The sequence below is a fragment of the Nansenia antarctica genome (genome assembly GCF_963989245.1).
Source record: "Nansenia antarctica genome assembly, chromosome: 2".
In the NCBI taxonomy this organism is placed as follows: domain Eukaryota; kingdom Metazoa; phylum Chordata; class Actinopteri; order Argentiniformes; family Microstomatidae; genus Nansenia; species Nansenia antarctica.
Window position 1 is genome coordinate 13,450,234 of NC_137675.1, and position 19,786 is coordinate 13,470,019.

Below are 19,786 nucleotides of genomic sequence, written 5' to 3' on the forward strand. Positions count from 1 at the left end.
TGGGCTCATACACAACTGAAGCAGTGACATGGGAAGCAAAGATGTGGAGAGGTAAATGATGTCCTTGTTGCCTTTGTATTCAATTTTCTCACAGAATGACACCGTTAAGAGTAGGCTACGGTTTCTGCCTTGGCAACAGGATACACCTGTATCCAGCTTAGCTGTGTTATGTGTGGGTGTGTGCAATCACTCAGTTATTGTACAAGGTCACCTGACATTTCACCCTGCTGTCCTCTTAACTTTTCCTGACGACTTGAAAGGAAAACTCAACAATGGCATCAATGTCCCACAGAGCACAGCAGCAGCAGCAGCAGCAGCAGCCGCAAAAGCCTTGACTGTACTCTGATCATCGTTTTGTTACCCAACACTGCCCCCCGATGGAACAACCACACCACATCAGCATATTCTTCCCAGTCAGATTTTATTCATTCTTTCAAAAGATCACAGATTCTGACCAATGACAATTACACCACCCTGCCGACCCTCCCCCCCCGCCCCCCACCCACTCCCACCCAACCAATTTCCTTACCCCTCATCCATAGCCTAATTGATATATCTTTCAACTCAGTAAATAGCCATTGGCCTTTTCATCTTTCCATTAAAAATTGTCCATAACTGAACGGCAACAGATGAATCACACGTACAAAAGGAAACGGGCCTCTGATTTTCACAGTGCCATGTTATCACATAACCATGGTAACGTGGATAAACTCATCAATATGCTCTAGTTATCATCTCTTAGTTTAAATCCTATCTGCAACATGAGGTTGAGACAAACATATTAGAAAAAACATTAACTTCAGAACAAAAAAAACAACTCACTGTAAAATAAATTTGCTACCATACAAACGCTTCATCATTCATCAGACATAACTGTTAATAAATTAATCACTATCAAAGTCACCTACAATGCCCTACCAAATTGTAATTTATCATGTTGTCAATTGACCCAGTTTCAAAACCTACCTCTCATTAGGACCCCCCCCACACACACTCTTTAGCATCCCCCTCTGCCCCCCCCCACCCCACAGCCTCCCTGAGCAAAACAGACATAACCCAACACAGACCCACTTCACTTCAAACTTACCACAGCTTGTATAATCCCATCATAGACACGACAGTGTTATTTTAACCACTCACAGTTAGGACCATTCATACCAGTTAAGACAAATTACCTCAGGAACGTTTTGGAAACATGTAGTGACTCGAACAATAGCTTGATTGGCTTGCTGACAAGTTGGCTGTGTTTAGATCCGATGCCAGGTCGTGTCACGAACAGCCGTGTCACCTTTATGATGGCATTATAAAGGATGCATAGCTATCGCAAAGTGTCCCCCCCCCCCCCCCTCCCACCCACCCGAAAAAACCTACCAAGACAGCAGTCCAGGGACCAAACGAACAACGAAACAGATATCCAAGTTTTCATCAGAGCTTGCCAAAAACAATTGACCTCAGTCGACAAAGACTTACACGTACAAAAATGGCTCATGCTCAATATTGACGATACTGACTCCTGTAGCAATGACGACTGCGGTGATGATGATAATGATGATGATGATGATGATGAATGTTCTAGTGATTCCAAGAGTCTATCAGAATAGAACAGTTCCAGAGCCAGCGTCGCGGCGTTCCGGAGAACATAGCCTCACTCTCTAGGGAGCATTAGAGGGTGATTTGAGACCTCACCCCCCTCCCGCCCGCCCGCCCAGTGCGGAGGTCTCATGTGCGCCTGGCCTTCTGTCTCTTGGCCTGGCGTTTGGCCTCGTCCAGGGCAGCGTTCTCCCCGCCGGACTGGGACAGGCCTCGGACCCCCTGGAGACGGTTCACCAGCTGCAGGAGCAGGGGGATGACCTGGGGGAGAGCAGAGGTCAGGGGTCGTCCTGGTAGAAGAATGTTCTAACGCATTGTAGCGGACGTGTGAGGGTTTCAAATATTACTTCCGGAGAGAGCGACACACACACACACACACAGAGAGAGAGAATGAGAGAGACACACACACACACACACACACACACACACACACACACACACACACACACACACACACACACATACACACACACACAGAGAGAGAGAGAGACACACACACACGTCACATTTCAAATGCTTTCTTCGAAAGGGCCTAATACAGGAAAGTCTGTCTGAACCTTAGGCTGGCTTCACCGGAACATTCTGGAATGATTCATTAGGATGTATTCATGAGAGTGTCTCTGACGGGGGGGGGGGGTACCTTCTCATGGTTGTAGGCTGCCAGGAGGAGGAGCAGCGTGAGGGGCAGGGCGATGTAGGAGCCCTGGGCGATGTCCTGGTCAGGCACTTTACGCTGCAGAAACAACCCAGGTTCATTACACACACAGTCACAGACACTGTTCCACAGAAGCACGGATGGAACTCGTGACACTATTGACAGGTGGAAGGTGCATCGTGGGTAGTGGATGGGTTCCTCCCACACAATAGGAGCGTCTGGAAAAACGGACAGGAATCCCCATCAATCAATCAATCAATCAATCAATCAATCAGCCAAGGTGATTATCATTCATTATCATCTGTGCACATTCAGTCGCAGAGCAAACACAGAGCCGGGTTCTGGAGGAGTCAGTACCAGGGGAGGTCCGTGGAGGTCGGAATCGGGAGGCCGCGGCTCTTGGTAATATATGGAACGGAATGAGGAACGGTACCTTTTCACCCCTCATACCATGCCTCACCATCCCTCGTTCCCTGCCATGCATTCCAATTCAGATTCTACCTCCGCCAGCCATTGTTCAGTCCTTGCTCCGTGCATCCCAATGAGCCCCTGCCTCCCCCCTCCACCTGCCTCCCCAGGGAGGGTGGTACTCACGTTGGGGTTGAAGGTGAGGGTGATGTGCTTGTGGTAGCCCGTGGAGGTGAAGGACACCTGGGGGAGGGTGAAGTCATACTGGGAGCGAGACAGCGAGGAGTACAGCATCAGCACGTAGCTCTGGAGAGGGGGGGGGGGAGAGAGAGAGAGATTCTGTTATTTTCGTTTGAGGTGGACCAACATTCAAATAAGCATAATCTTCTCCAACTATTTTCAGATTTCAATGTATGACACATTACAGAAAGCTTACAATCTGCACTGTCATAATCTGGAAAATACAGAAAAATGACCATGAGGACTTGTTAACCAGACCCAGTCACATGTTTTAGTTTAGTGTAAAAACATGAAGCATATATTGGTTCATGGGGGGGGGGGGGGGGGGCAAGGTCCGTCAACTGTTATGTAGCATTGACACTAAGGAGCAAACAAACCCCACAGAGAGAACACACCCAGACTGATCTGACTGCCGTACAAATATCGGGGTGATCTTGAACTGTCCCTTTAATAAACCATCATCAGCCTGCGAAAACACGGAACGCCGTTTCGCGAGCATTCCTTTTTTTTTTTTTTAAGAGAAAGCTCCAGTTCCAAAGCGCCGTGCGGGGGCAGAGCCTACCTCTCCGTCCCGGTCCAGGGGGGTGAAGTGGAAGAACAGGGACTGTCCCAGGGACACGGTGTGGATGGGGTTGTCCAGGTTGTCACTCTTATACAGCTTCACCTGAGGGGAGGGGGAGGGGTTCAGAGGAGGAGGTTGAGGAGGTATTCAACCTGTCACAACATCCTATTACATGACGTGGCCCGGTAGAGGCTAGTCCAGGTAGAAATTGGAGGACGGTTCCGTTTCTCATTCCATTCCATGCCTTATGATGAGGCCATCCTCCGATTTCTACCTCCACCAGCCTCCACGGACAAACACACATCAAGTGGCGTATGACAGCATTCTAATGGCATGTGTTCAGTATATGGGGAACGCATACAACATAACAAGGTAGCATCATTAGGATAAATTATCCTGTGAACGTCACAGGTGTTATAGAAGTGTTACAAATGTGTTAGAAAAACGTATAATAAAAAGGTATCAATGGGTGATTAAGAGGATTGTGTGGTGTGTGTGTGTGTGTGTGTGTGTGTCTCCCTGCTGCTGATCACTCTGTCTCTCACGCAGTGTTCAAAAGCGTAACTCTTAACGAGTGTATTGTCACCTTCACTCTAAAAGCTAGGCTGCAGGTTTTACCAACGAAGCTAAACCTTTCCATCTGGCTTCCTGACAGTCATAGCCCACACTGCATACATCACAGTCACCAGCAGATAACTGAAACCATGCCCCACATCTTAAATGGTTGTCATGCGTATAAAGGGCTCTACATATGTAGGCATGATCGAATTGTGGATCTGATGTCAGAGGGTGTCTTTTCCATATTCAGGTCTGCCGCAACGCTGTACAAGCACTCCACTGTAAAGCCCCACATGTTCAGTTTGTGTAGCGACGAAGAGTCAGTAGGAGTGTTCTCCAATATTTCAGCAAACACCCCTGATGTTGTAATTGTCAACGAAAACCACAGAGGGGTGCTTATTTTAGAAGTTGGCTGCACCTTTGACCATAGCCTAGAGGAAGCCTTTTTAACCAAAATCTTAAAATACCAACAGCTGGAGCAGGCCATATCACAACTGGGCTACAGATGTCAACTTTTAGTTTTTATATTTGGCAGCCTGGGCCATGTTCATAAGTCTGTTGTTAGAGGCCTTCATATGGCTGGTCTTCCTAAGAGAAGGGCCAAACAGTTAGCAAAATATTGCTCAATATCCGCTGTTATTGGTAGCCGCTCAATATGGAGAAGGCGGTGCTTCCTGTACCCATGAGCGGGATACTGTCTGCCTTTTGTATTGATCAACCCACTGGTCTTGTGCGAATAACATCCTGTGTGTGGCAGAACTGGTTGTTGGCTCAGCATTACTGTAACAAATTGTTTCCAGGATGTCAAAATGCACTGCTAGTATTTGTCCTTTAGAATTGTACTTTGTATGTGGACATAAATAAAGCATTTAAAATGTGTCGAGCAGTCTTACAGAGAGAGTGGGCAGGTGTTCAGGCAGCGTGATGACGTTCCCGCTCAAATCAAACTGGTTGATCTGCCTGAAGGCGATGATGTTCACACCCTCGATGTCCTCACTCCCAACCTGGACACAATCACCATGGAGACAACAGACAACACACAATCACCATGGAGATAACAGACAACCCACAATCACCATGGAGACAACAGACAACCCACAATCACCATGGAGACAACAGACAACCCACAATCACCATGGAGACAACAGACAACCCACAATCACCATGGAGACAACAGACAACCCACAATCACCATGGAGACAACAGACAGACAACCCACAATCAGCATTTGGAATGAGCGTTTAAAAATAATCTAAATCACATATGAGCCATAATTCACATGGGTCGATAATAACATGGCATTGAATGGCATTATTCACACGGCTTGCGCCAAAGAGATTACGGTAGCTTTTAACACAAAGATCATGCTGAAGAGCTTATTTTCTTTCAACTACATACGCCTTACCCACCCACTCTAGGTCAAATCTGAGGCTTAAAACTTGAAATAGGATTGTTACCACAGAGCCCATGAAAGAAAGAAAAAAAAAAAAACATGTTCCCACTCACATCTATAGACCTGTGCTGGGGCAGCGCTCTCTCGATGTGGTCGTTGCCCTCCGCTCTCAGCTGGATCAGATACCTGCACCCAGGCTGCGGACAGAGAGAGGAAGTTAGAGAGTTAGCGTTAGCAACGATAGCCATCTCTTGAGACATGAGAACAAACGGTGCCTTTGACAGTTGGTTGACGACGGTGTTGTTTGGGTCGTGAATTAAATGGAGCGTACCGTCACATGACCCATTATGTTCAAAGCAAGACATGTTCTGTTTAGACTGACAGTGTGTCCAAACTTGAGGGCTGACTGAGGACTGACTATCCAAACTTGAGGGCTATCTATCAAAAGAATAAAAAAAGGATACCTAAAGTGCAATGTTAGACAATGAGCGGGCTTTATGACTGCTGAATGTCACCCGTATGAAGTCTCTGAGCTTATGACACCACCTGTGACCCCGGAGCCTGCAGTGGGCTCTACGACTGCTGTACGACGTCACCCTTATGAAGCCCCCAGAGCTATGCCCTGCGCCCGGCCGCGTGACTCACCAGCAGGCCCCGGAGCCTGAAGCGTCCCTCCTCGTCGGTGACGGTGTCCTCACTGTACATGCTGCACTCGGCCTGGCCCACCGCCTCCACGGACACGTCTCTCTCCGCGTCGCCGCTCAGGGACTGCACCGCGCCGTAGCAGCTGGAGCACAACAAGAACACAGGACAGGAGAGGAGACTGGTCAGGCTAGGCAGCCATTTTGGGGCTAGGACTGTCATTTTCTACACAGGACAGAAGAGGAGACTGGGGAGGTAGACAGCCATTTTGGGGCTAGGACTGTCATTTTCTACACTGGACAGAAGAGGAGACTGGATAGGTAGACAGCCATTTTGGGGCTACGGCTATCTTTCCCCTCAGACACTAGGAAATGTTAATCAACATATGTTTGTAAAAACTGTCTTGAAATAGTTCCAAGAGTAAGAATTGTCAAGAGAAGAGTGGTCGGTTCTGTTCCGTTCCGCCCAGGCCTCGGGCCCCTCTTAGGACCTGGTTCTGACGTACCTGTAGGCGGTTTTGAAGCCGGTGATGTCGATGCTGAGGTTCTGGCCCTCGTCCACGCTGATCATCTGAGACGTGGGCTCGAAGCGGAACTCCTTCATCATGGGCTTGAAGTAGTACTGACCAGGGCTCTGAGGGAGGGAGGGAGGGAGAGAGCGAAAGAGGGGGAGGGAGGGAGAGAGCGAGAGAGGGGGAGGGAGAGAGAGAGAGGGAGAGAGAGAGAGAGAGCGAGAGAGACAGATCAGATCAGATCAGATCAACGCAAACAGCAGTACAGTGATGATCACACCAATTCACACCGTTCAAATCGCACCACAATCAATAAAACAAAGAAAGAAAACGATCGCAGATGAACCTCCGATGGTTGTTCCCACCACAGAGCACATCTTCCACCACAGAGCACACCTTCCACCACAGAGCACACCTTCCACCACAGAGCACACCTTCCCCAGGGGCCAGCACCACCTACCAGGTTGTTGAAGGTGAGGAGGCCAGTCTCCTGGGTCAGCAGGTTGGAGCGGAACTGTCCCCCACTGAGAGACAACAGAACCCCAGAGAGGGGGTGACCCTCATCTGACCTGATCTATAGAGAGGAGAGAGAGAGAGAGAGAGAGAGAGAGAGAGAGAGAGAGAGAGAGAGAGAGAGAGAGAGAGAGAGAGAGAGAGAGAGAGAGAGAGAGAGAGAGAGAGGGAGGCAGGCAGGGAGGCAGATAAGTCCTCTTTCCAACCAGCAAAACAAGTCAACAATTGACATTTCCATTTCACTGAAAAGATTCTGTTACCAAGTTAAGATGCATTCAACAAAGAGAAGTAAAACATGTGACGCTGGTATTTAGCCTGACTGTCTGTGTGTGTGTATGTGTGTCTTTATGTGTATGTGTATGTGTGTGTATGTGTGTATGCTGTACCTTGAAGGTGACTCCAGCCAGGGCGAAGGCCTTGAAGTCTCCCTGGGTTCCCTCCACGGGGCTGAGGACGAAGCCTTCCTTACTGGCGCTGATGTCATACTGACGGTCGCTGTGCAGCGGACCCACACTGCAACACAGCCGCCGCACGTCGTCAACGACAAGCTCAGTGGAGGTTACGTTTCTGAACGTTACTCCCAAACAACCTTTCACAAACGTAGGTCACTTCCACAGAGCATTACTCACTATGAAAGACCCGCTAAATCACACACACGAAGTTTAAAAAACACACTTAGAAGGAATAATAAAAGAACACAGAACAGCTGATGCTACACGATTAGCGTTTCATACGCATGGACATGGAAGTGAAGCCGGTCAGGAAACAATTTCAACACACAACCCCCCCCACTCCCCCAGAGCGATGGGTTGTTCATGCGGGGGGGGGGGGGCTGGGGGGGTTAGAGGTGTACCTGTATGCCCCTCCCTCGTTGGTGGCGACAGTGATGAGGGGTGCGGGGGCTCCTCTCTCGCTGATGGAGATCTCCACTCCCCGGAGCTCCGGAGACACCCGGCCCTCCAGGAACAGACCGGCCCGGCCGGCGATGTCCACCAGCCTGCCTGGACAACTCTCTGAGAGGGGGGGGGGGAATAGGTGTTACACCAAAGATAGTCACTGATGCACACACACGTGTGCCGATAGACACACAGACCACACACACACCGTTACTCCCAACACACACACACACAGAGTCACATACACACACAGTCACACGCAGTCTCACACACACACACACACACACACACACCTCCAGTGATGGTGGCCTCCACCTCAGGGGGGTAGAAGAGCAGCTCTTTGGAGGAGGGGGTCACAGTGATCTTCTCTCCAGCCCTGAGGACCAGGCAGCAGACATCAACACATGACCCACAGCCGGTCCAACCAAACCAGCCACCACTCAGACCCATGACACCCCTCAGACCCATGACTAGGGATGCTTATCGGCCCGATAATGGGAAATTAATGTTATTAAATATTTATCGGTTTTATTATATTTTTGCCGATATAGAGCCGATAATATGAAGCCGGAAATATTTCTGCTTCCGGTTTCCGCGCTCATGATGCTGCACCTGCGTACAGACGAGAGCGAAACATGGCTTCCCCGGTGTGGACATTCTTCAGAGTTTCCGAGGCAGATAGTGCAGGTTCAGCGTTTGCAATTTGCAATACATGTTCGACAAAAGTTCGGAGAGGAGGGTCTACGAGTTACAACACAACGAATCTCATAAGTCACCTTAAGATTCACCATTGCAAGCACGCTGTATGGAAGGAATATGATTTTGGCATTGAATACAGCGATGAGGGAACGAAAACAGTTAACAGAAACGCGTGTCGCAGAAATGCTTCACGCGTGTCGTATATGCACATAATATGCGCACAATGCATATATGGGCTACACCACTCGCATACGAGAGCCCAGCCCTTTTCAGTTGCTTTATTAAGCATACTAGTGTAGCCTACTATGTGCCTTGTGTCATTCTGTTTATCTGCAGACTAAGCAGCCATTTGGCACTAGTTTCTGTAAAAGTTCTATAAAACTTTTGGTTCTTTAAAAGTCTTTATTTTTGTATTGACTGATGCACTTTATTTATTTATTTTTTGATATTTTATTTATGCATTTTCAATTTACAGGGATAGACAAGATGCACTTTATTTTTGACATTTTTTTGATCTAATTACTCTTAGGTGAGCCTTTTTTGTTTTCATAAAAGGAGGCCAGATCTTGGCTAAAAAAAGCATTGTGCACTGTCTATAACAGATTCTGTTTGTTAGAGGAAATAATAAATGAACATTTGAAGAGTCAGAAGTGTTCTCTTTGTTGTGTTAACAATAGTGATGTAAGTTAGATTTGGTGAGATCACTATGGAATATTAAATCATCAATCTTTGCTCACTACATAGCCTTTCTTACCTTCAGGTGTGCATGAACTACAGGTTATCAACTGTGAAATTATATCTGTTCTCATATCGGTTATCATATCGGTTATCGGCCACGAGAAGCGGGTAAACATCGGTATCGGTAGGAAAAAAATGCATATCGTGCATCCCTACCCATGACCCAGCACATCTCTCTCCCACAGATGTAGTCCCGAGAGCACCTGGTAGGGCTGCAACTAACGATTATTTTTGTAGTCGACTAATCTGTCGATTATTTTTCCGATTAGTCGCGATTAGTCGTGTGGCTTTTCGCTGCGCGTAAATGGCGACGCAGAAACATAAATCCGGCTTAACTAGCTATCTAACCTAACGTTACGCCAAGCTACAGCTGCTCACAGAGCTAGTTGATTGACTAGCTAGCATTGCTGGCTAGACTACAGACAGCTCATGTTAGTAGGCTACGCTTGGCGCTGTTTATCTTACAGACAGCTCGCTGGTGGACTCAACATAATTGAAATAGCATTCACTTATCAAGCATCATTCATGATCATCCACCATGACTACCTGGTATTTTAATAGTGACCACCCCTCACTTCATTTCATCTCGCGTTCTCCTGGCTTCAACATGGAAAACCCCTGCTACGTAACGTTACATACAAGCGCCTCTGTCTGTCACACGCGTGCCACAGGGCAAATAAATTAATAGCACAAACGCTCATAGCATGTACAGCCCTGTCCATGAGACGTTGTTTTGATGTAACAGTAAAGCTAACATAAACATTACGACCCTAACAATATAACGTTAGCCAGTTGGCTAACAACGTTAGCTAAAACTTACCCAGCTGATTCTTGCATGGCTCCCGTCCAAAAAAAAAAAAAAAAAACGTTTTTTTTTATTTATAATTTTTTATACGATTAGTCGACACTAAAATTCCACGTCGACGAGTTTTTATGATCGACGTCGTCGATTATGTCGACTAATCGTTGCAGCCCTAGCACCTGGTCACTCTCTGGCAGCACACCACTCCAGAGACTCTCAACATTTGTGTGGAGACATTTTCAGAAATGTACAGTAGTGTGTGTGTGTGTGTGTGTGTGTGTGTGTGTGTGTGTACCTGGCCCAGTAGGAGAAGTCGTAGTGGAAGGGTCCAGTGAGCTCGTCGGCCTTCTCCAGGACGGGGGGGCTGCCCTCCTCCTCCCCCTCCCCCTCCTCGGCCCGCCGCTCCCTCTCCTGGCGGCGCAGCTCCACCTCCTGCAGCTGCTGCTCCTGCCTGCGCTCCTCCTGGCTCTTCAGAGGGCCCAGCACCAGGGCCGGCTCACTCTCTATGGACGACCTGACCAGGGAGGGGCGCACGCACACAGAGTGACGCAGAGAGACACACAGAGAGACACACAGAGAGACACGCAGAGAGACACGCAGAGAGACACAGACACAGAGAGAGAGACACACACACACACAAAGACACAGAGAGACACACACACACACACACACACACACACACACACACAGAGAGACACAGAGAGAGAGATAGAGAGAGACACACACACACACACACACCTTAATTCCAATTTGAGATATGAGCAGTATGGACCCTCAGTATAATCTACTGAAATGTTAGTTACGCAGCCAAGTTAAGACCTAACTAAGTCTAATTGACGGTGTTTTCTTCTAAATATCCCAGGTATAAAACAGGTATCACAGGTATAATCTAAATAAATAAATGGTCTCCCCTTTCTCTAGCACTGCAAACTCTGGATAAGAGCGTCTGCTAAATGACGTCAGACGTGTCTGGTGTGACAACGTACTTGATGGTGACGGCGACGTCCAGGATCTTGTCGGTGGTGATGAGGCCGGTCATGTGATGTCTGACAGCCGTCAGGGTCAGGATGGTGGGGGCGGAGCTGAGGCAGGAAGGAAGACAAGACCAGTCAATGCCCCCCGGGGGGGGTCACTTCAATCAGGCATACTCAATCAACCCTGGTCCTGGAGAGAGAGCCGCGGTGGGTCCCGGTTCTCGTCCCAGCCTGGCGCCTCTATCCATCACACCTGATTGGACTAATCAACGGTTCTTCAAAAAAACGTTGATTAGCTGAATCAGGGTGGGTCAGTGTTGAGCTGGGACCAAAACCAGGACCCACTGCAGCCGGGACCAGGACTGAGGATCGTTGACCCCAAAAAAGGTAATATAGTAATGTCTCTGAAAACTAAATAAAAAACACATTGAGTAAAAAAAAAAAAGTAATATAACACTTAATTCCTTCAATAAACTAAATATTGACAAATTCCCTGTACAGGTAATACTCACGTGTCATAGTTGTAGTACTCCTGCTCAAACAGGTGGCAGGATCGAGGGGTGATTTTGTACACACCTGGCAGAGACAACAGACCAGGGTTACTGAGCGTGACAGACCCACAGTCTCATCTTTTTATTTATTTTTAAGTATTTTTTTCTGAGTGGGGCAGTCCCACTCATATTTTTCATCCCATTGGACAGATATAGTGAAGACAGACAGGAAAGTATGGAGAAGAAGGGAGAGAGGGCATGTCAGCAGGGCATGGGCCGGATTCGATCCCATGCCGACATGGGCATGTGTGCACTGTAGACCGTGGTGCTAGACCACTGGACCACCCCAGGCCACCCGACAGTCTCATCTAACCTTCAATCTAACCTTCACCTGGCCTGGTCTCACTGAGATGCAGTCTTTAAAACAATGTTGTTGTTTTTTTGTTTTCTTATTTCATTCATCATCTCTTACCATCCAAGAGAGGAACGGAGAAGAAAGGGAGAAAAGGTGGAAGAGAGGTGAGGAGAGGAGGAGAAGAGAAGGAAAAAAGGGGGAGGAGAGGTGAGGAGAGGAGAAAAGAAGAGCATGAGAGGAGAGGAGGAGAAGAGAAGGAAAAAAGGGGGGGGGGGGGAAAGGAGGGGGTTGACATTACCGGGTTTGGAGAGACAGAAGCGGTTGACTCCCTTGGAGAGGTTGTAGACGCCCACGTTCTCAGGCTTGCTGTCGTCCTGGAAGAACTCCTGCCAGCGCACAAGGTCAACTGGTTATTCATGAGGGGCAGTGCATGAAGAGACTCAATCAATACACTCCGGCATTAATTACTGCAGATACTATGTGTACACAGGCACGCGCACACTCACTCACTCACCTCACGCACACACGCACGCACGCACACACACGTTACTAACCAGGGTGATGGCGTGGGACAGGGAGCAGCGGAGGATGTAGCCGATCTGTCTGAACTCCACCCCCAGCACGTCAGACTCCAGCACCTCCACCTCCACAGACTTGTGCTTCCAACACCACTCCTCATGGGAGATACTCACTGGGGGGAGGGGAAGAGGGGAGGAGGGGGGAGGAAGATTAGTATATAGTGTTGTTCCCTTATCAACCAGGGTCATAGCATGGGAATATGGGGCTGGTGGAGGTAGTAATCGGAGGACGGGCTCATTGGATTCAAAAGAGGAACGGGGTCAAACACATGCATGACAATGAGCCTGTCCTCTGATTTCTACCTCCACCAGCCTCCCCTGATATAGCAATGTGTTAACGTATGATACTCATATCCAAGCGCTACCTGTCAAAAGGCTGATATGCACAAACCCCAGTGCGATATTATACGGTCAGAGCTAGCATGCAAGTCAGTGACACTCAACCCTGATTGACTAAACGGCTGATCGTCAAGACCTTGATGAGCTGAATCACGTGTGTCAGTGCTGAGCTGGAAGCAAAGTCTGCAACACTGAGGCTCTCCAAGAGGACCACCGACTTGAGCGGTTCCGTGCAGGTCTCAAACCGACGGCTCCAAAAAAGAGCAGGCCGTAGGGACGTCGAACACACAAACGGACCGGAATGTTCTGAACACGCCCTGTGCTGATGAAAGCCCGGAAACGCATCCGTAGCGACTACTTATATGCATGAAATAATTATCTATTGCCCTATATTCTATATTCACAGCTTTACTGATGTGTGTGTGTGTGTGTGTGGGGGGGGGGGGTCTCTCACCTTTGTATTTGCCGGGCAGCACGTTGTCAAAGGAGAAGCTGAGGGTCTCGCTGCTCCCTGAGAGGGGCACGCTCCGCCGCTCCCCCTGGCGACTTGTTGGCTGCAGGGTCACCGAGAGGTCGTCACAGGATGCTACGGCAACAAAGGGGGAGGAGGGGGGGGGGGCAACAAGGGTCACCGAGCATTCAAATAATAATACGTTGTTTTCAGGAGAGGAGAGAAGAATAACACATTCATTTCCCTTTTTTTTTTTCACCCACTTATTTTTCCTTTTCATTTCATACTTAATACAGATTTATATTCAACGTTTATTCTCCGCTTTCTAAAGGTCCCTCGAACAAAAGACCCGAGATAGCCACTCGAGCGTTGTCCGGGAGACAGCCAGGCGCCCGACGTACCCAGACAGTAGACCGTGCCCGAGACGGAGGCCATGAACTGGGTGAAGGTGAGGTCAGACAGGGGCCGGTCCACCAGGGACACCTCCAGGCTCTGGGGCTGCAGAGCCAGGCCGGCCTTCACCTCTGCCTCAGGGAGAGACACCTGGAGGAGGGGGGAGGACAGGGGGAGGACAGGGGAGAAGGTTAGCTCAACATGGCTTTCCTGAGGCGTCAAATTAAGTTGCGTTGAATTTAATTGCTGTCCCTGGAGGAAGGCCACACTGAGCCTGAACCTTGGTGAATAAACATTTTCATTACGTATTGAGTTATGTTCTAGTAGCCGGCTTGGTCCCGTTTTGTCTGCCATACGTACGTGAACACTGTAGTCGCCTGGCTTGGCCTGGAAGCAGAAGGCCCCCTGCTGGTCTGAGTCGGTAGTGCGGACGGCGGTGTTGTCCTGGCCCTGGGGGGTGAGGGTCACCTTGTAGCGCCCCTGCTGCTTCATGCCCTCCGGCAGACGGCTGACAGAGATCTGGCCGCACGCGCTGAACCTGAAACACATCCAGACACGTTTAGTTTAGTTTATTAGTTTATCATTTCGTGGACAGTCCCCGTTAATTAACTGTGCAGTAAAAGGAGCAGCTTTAGCCTACATGGCTAGTTTCCGGCTGTGGTCCCCGGCAAGGTTGGGAGGTCCCACCTTACGGTAAGACGCACTTTGAGCATGGGGGGGGGGGGGGGGGACAATATAGGCTGGATTGACAGGTTTAGGTGGGGCCTCGTCCTGGTCAAAATACCATGTTCAATAGAGAGTTACCACAGCCAGACAGTGTGAGTATTGTGTTGCTTGTGAAAATGGCAATAAGACACAGTGGGCGAGTGACATTTCAAACGAGCCTTCAGGGGAGTCAAAGGTCATAATTACCCAGCGGTGATGATGTCAGGAAGCTGAGGGGTGTTGGGCGCGATCTTCACCGTGATTGGCTCGAAGAACATGAGGTCCTTGTTGGTTCGGATGGTGTAGGTGCCGGCCGTCATGTTCTCCAGGCGGTAAGAGCCGTCTTCTTTGGTCAGCACTGCAGGGGGGGCGGGATGTGGAGGGATGATTAGAGGAAGAGAAGAGGAGAGAGAGAGAGAGAGAGAGAGAGAGAGAGAGAGAGAGAGAAGCTCAAACTCAAAGCTAACGGACATTTCATCATTCTAATTCTCTCTCCATTTATCACACAATGACATCTTCCCTACTGCTCGTCTAAATCTACCTCGCGGTACCGTTGGTGAAGGACGTTGCTATGGTTACCTTTGATCTGGTTGTTGAGGGTTACCGTGGCGTCCGGTACGCCCTCCCCCTCCGGACTGTTTAGAACCCGGCCAGTCACAGAGAAGCCCATGACCCTGAAGATGGGCTGGGGACGGAGACACAAACATAATAACAACAGAATAAATGATTTACCATTTAGCAGACGCTTTTAATCCAAAGCGATTTACAATTAAGAGATCACAGGGACATTCTCATTCCTAACTTAGGGATAAGTACCTACTCAAGACCACACTAGTGGTGGTATTTGAACTCATGACCTTCTGATCAGCAGTCCAACTCTCTATCACCTAGACCACCACTACCCCCACCCCCCCAACATAAACACAAAGCCCATATAGACATAACACCTCCAATGATATGTACTATCTAACAGTGGAGGCAGAAATTGGAGGCCGTTCTCAGATTTCTAACTCCACTGGTCTGTCACATGATCATCCTCCACTGCAGTGGTCTTCCACCAATCCTGGTCCTAGAGAGCTGCAGTCGGTCCTGTTTTTTTTTTTTTTGTCCCAGCTCAGCAGCGACACGCCTGATTCAGCTAATCAAGGTGTGATGGTGTGATGTGGCACCAGGCTGGGACGAGAACCAGGACCCACTGTGGCTCTCTCCAGGACCGGGATTGAGTATCACTGCCCCACAGACATGACACGGGACCACGCTGTGACCACAGACTCCTGACATCTAACCGCGACCACAAAGCGAGGGCTCTCACCTCCAGTTTCAGGCTGTTGTGCTCCACCCGGAAGTCCATCCTAGAGGGAGCCACGTCGAAGGTGATCCTCTCTCCTCTGTAGAAGGGGATCTGAAGCAGAGAGGCAGAGGCGGGGTCAGTCTCAGTCCAACCCAGCGGGGGAGTGTGAACTAGAACAGGTGACCCGAAATATGTCGTAAATATTCAGGAAGTGCCTAGGCCATCAGGAAGTGAAGCGATTAGGGCTGATTCGGACTAGAATTAGAATGGTACGCTATTGAGAGATTGGCCCTTGACTGTTGTCCACCCTTTCAGACCACACAAAAACACACGTCACGATGTGGGATTATCTGGGAGTGAGTTGGTTGTATTCGGGGGTGTTGGCGGTGTCGGCCATTTTACCACGGTGTAGTCTCCGCTGGCGAGGGACGGGAAGGTGAAGACGCCGTCCTCCCGCGACAGGGCACTGCACAGGTAGGACAGGGAGTCATCCCCCGCCTCCGCTCCCTCCACTGGGGCTGTGCTGCAGCTACTGATATCCTGGGAGTCAGTCACCAGACAAACAGACAAACAGACAAACAAGCCAACAATTAATAAAGTTAGGTGAGGTGTAGGCTGTTAAAGAGAGTCACACACTCTTGCTCAGATGGTAAATCACCAACGTTTTGGCAGAAAGCTGCCTTCTTCAGGGTTTATCCTGGCTAAAACATTTCAGGCTGATTCGCCCCATTGTGAAGTATGTTATTTGAATGAAAACTAGAATAATAAAATAATGTTTACTAAGTAATAACAGAAAATGTTTGTTGTAATACATTTGTAAAGTCAAATGTGTTTGTTGTAAGGCGCCTTGGATAAAGGTGTTTGCTAAATGCCAAAAATGTACATTTCTTTGTGGAGGATAAATCACCTTATCAGAAACTTATTGAACAGCGGTTACTGTACGTCCTCTAACACTGTTTAATTTGACATCATATTCGACACACACACACACACACACACACACACACACACACACAGTGTCTTTTACCTCTTGCTTCACTGTGGCTGAGTAGAGGAGGAAGGTGACTTCTTTCATGGGCTCGCCGTCGCTCCGTACCTCCCCAGTGACATCATACCCTCCCACCACTAGAGGCTCTGCAGCGGGGGCGTTGGCGTTGGACACGCTCACCGTTGTTGCACTCTATGGGGCAAGAAGAAGAGCATGGATGACGAGTTCCAAGGCATTACACACTTTGAGAGTTTTCTTCTGTCATGAAAAGTGCTTTATACATTATTATTATTATTATTATTATTATTAGGAGATACTAACCTGCTCCAGAGTCCAGGAAGCATGTGATGCAGTGATGTCATAATTGCCAGGAAGTACTTTGGTGAAGGTGTACCTGTGTGTAAATAATAAAAAAAAAACTCTTTGTTAGCAGCAAGCCTACAAGTCTAGGTGTACTGACCTCTCATACTGTTCTGATACAAACTACTAAGTAATGTAAAAAAAAAAAAAAGTATAACTGTTTATTTATTCATGAGAGCTTTAAGAGGAGCGGCCCCTTACTTTCCCCCAGGCTGGGTGGGGACCGTCTGCAGGGTCTCCCCTGTTCCCTCTCTGCTGAGCCGGACCTCCACCCCCGCTGGGCCCATGAGATGGCCTTTACTCAGTACCTGGATCGGGAACACAACCCACCCATTATCATTTAGAGTTAATTTTACAGTACTACACCCTTGCTAAATCAGTCATCACTGGATTATAGGACATAGAAGCTGTTTATGTTAGAGGTGTCACACTGTCGCAAACACTATCCAAGCTCACGTCTCTCAGTCCCAGCTACGCCACCGGAAAGCCAGCAATTTGACGGCGCGGGTGGAGTGAGTTTACCGTGTCAACTAGGTTATATTTATAAAGCTATTTATGAAATCAAGCCAGTGAGGGTTATTAATACCAAAGGGTTAGGACCAGGGGAGGCTGGTGGGGGTAGAAATCGGAGGACAGGCTCAATGCAATGCATGGAATGGAAGGAGGAATGCATTACAATGAGCCTGTCCTCCGATTTCTACCTCCATCAGCCTCCGCTGGTTAGGACATGGGCGGGGATAAATAAATGCTGCGTGATCTCACCGCTCCTGAGACGGAGAAGCCAGTGAAGACAAAGTTGATGTCTTCTTCCTTGGTGCAGATGTCATTGACTCCATCCACATGGAGATCCACACTGGTGGGTTCTAAAGGGGGACAGAATACACAACTGTTCACACTGCACTTAGCACAGGGCAAAGGGCCTCCTATACCCAGGGCTAATTAAGCGTTCAGCCTGGGGCTACAGTTAAGCACAGTGCAATGTGGTCCTTTGTGGTCCAGATGGAGTAAAAAGATGTGGCCTCGTGTGGGTCAGTTTTTGCGTACACAACGGCCACTTCTGCGGTTACCAGAAGCAGTTAAACGTAGCCTACACATTCTAGGAAGCATTTAGTATCCTCTTACCGAAGCTCCATCCGAGAGGAGGCTCTATCTTCAGGACAAAGTCGCCCTGTGAACAAGAGGAGTCACAGATGAACAACACTGTCAAAAGAGTCTAGAAAAACTACTACTACGCTTCTCGACAATATACAACAATGATTGACATACCTTGTCATAGAGGGGGATCATAAAGTAGCCATTGATTGGAGCACAGTCGGTCTGGTATTTCAATGAACCTTGTTTCGTGTACACTTTGATCTGTGGAAAGAGAGGATTTAACATTTCCCCTAAACATGGATACACAGGCGAAAACGCACCACATGCATGCTTAATGCAATGCTGCTGCACAAATCCTCTTACCACCTCCTCGTCAGCACAGCGGGGTTTAAGTACGAGGGTTGCTTGCTTGAGCATGACTGACCACCTCGAGACATTGAATGAATGAATGAATGAATGGTCTTTATTGTCATTAATACAGTACAGGTACCAAACAACGACATTTGGGAGGGGGGGCTCCCCTGGTGCTAGGAAAATATAGAAATATAGAAAAAAAACACACACAAAAAACACATTCATTTCCAACTGATACCTTGTATCTGTCAGTGGCGTTATATAGTGTACATGTGCGTGCTTTTGGAAGACTTAATTATAATTATTATGAGACAAGTGTTTAAAGGTCTTCGGCTGACTATTAGCTACCAAAGCCTCTTTCAAGCCTAATTCTATAGGACATTTCAGCTACTACTAACACACACAAGACTAACCAAAATAAGCGAGAGGAAACTCGTGTATTCAAGGGTTCGTAAAATTGCAATACTCCAGCGGTCAAACTAATTAGACCCTCTTCATGAGTGAGCGAGCTAACAGCGAGCTAATGCTACTTCATTCAAACTGTCAGTGTCATCGCAGCAGCCGAGACCACCAATACTCCGGCTGCGTTCGTAAATTCGCTCTGGAAATCTGATCGGCACTCACGGAACGCCTCTTGTCCAATCAAATGACACGGTCTCTTTATGACGTTGAGCCCATCGTGCGCTCCGGTGCTCTCAGAGTGAATTCACGAACGCACCGTCCGTCTACCACGGTAGCTAACGGTAGCCTGCTAAGCTAGGCCATCTCAACTCTCACCTCGATCAGGGAGTAATTGATTTCAACGGCAGATTTCACAAATCCCCCGCATGCCACGACAATGTCATCCGCCGACACTGTGATGAATTGGCAGCAGATGATACCAAGTAAAATCCAGAACCGTCCCATGTCTGCCCGCCCCGTTATTTCGAGCCTTTTGACAAACTGATTTGCTAGCCGAACAAGTGCACGGCACGCTGCCTCCGGTTCCGTACCAGGTGAGCCTTCCAGAACAGTGCAGACCAGTGTCAAGTAACTAGAAGCCTGACCCCTGCTGGTGTGGAGTTGACATTGCCTATACGGCAAGATTATATCAGTCTAGGATAGGATCATCCGTTTTGATAATGATCTGCCTTCAAAGGGTAGCAGTGTCAGGACAAAGTAGAACAATAAAGTAAGATTATGAGCATACTTTATTTAAAATATTT

General features: G+C 48.4%; 1 protein-coding gene across 1 annotated transcript; it reads right to left on the reverse strand.

Moving 5' to 3' along the window:
- Window positions 1-1,318: 1,318 nt before the first annotated feature.
- nomo (nodal modulator) lies at window positions 1,319-19,560 on the reverse strand. Its single transcript, XM_080522542.1, has 31 exons — window positions 19,359-19,560; window positions 18,399-18,488; window positions 18,255-18,300; window positions 17,895-17,995; window positions 17,334-17,440; window positions 17,094-17,166; window positions 16,812-16,964; window positions 16,187-16,324; window positions 15,806-15,895; window positions 15,073-15,178; window positions 14,701-14,851; window positions 14,149-14,326; window positions 13,797-13,938; window positions 13,399-13,530; window positions 12,582-12,718; window positions 12,326-12,413; window positions 11,694-11,757; window positions 11,194-11,289; window positions 10,503-10,721; window positions 8,262-8,344; window positions 7,926-8,085; window positions 7,459-7,585; window positions 7,020-7,133; window positions 6,554-6,681; window positions 6,052-6,193; window positions 5,520-5,603; window positions 4,907-5,017; window positions 3,456-3,557; window positions 2,840-2,959; window positions 2,231-2,323; window positions 1,319-1,851 (listed from the first exon to the last, which is right to left on the reverse strand). Exons 1-31 carry the CDS (start codon window positions 19,485-19,487, stop codon window positions 1,720-1,722), a joined length of 3,636 nt encoding a protein of 1,211 aa, XP_080378668.1. The 5' UTR covers window positions 19,488-19,560; the 3' UTR covers window positions 1,319-1,719.
- Window positions 19,561-19,786: the final 226 nt, after the last annotated feature.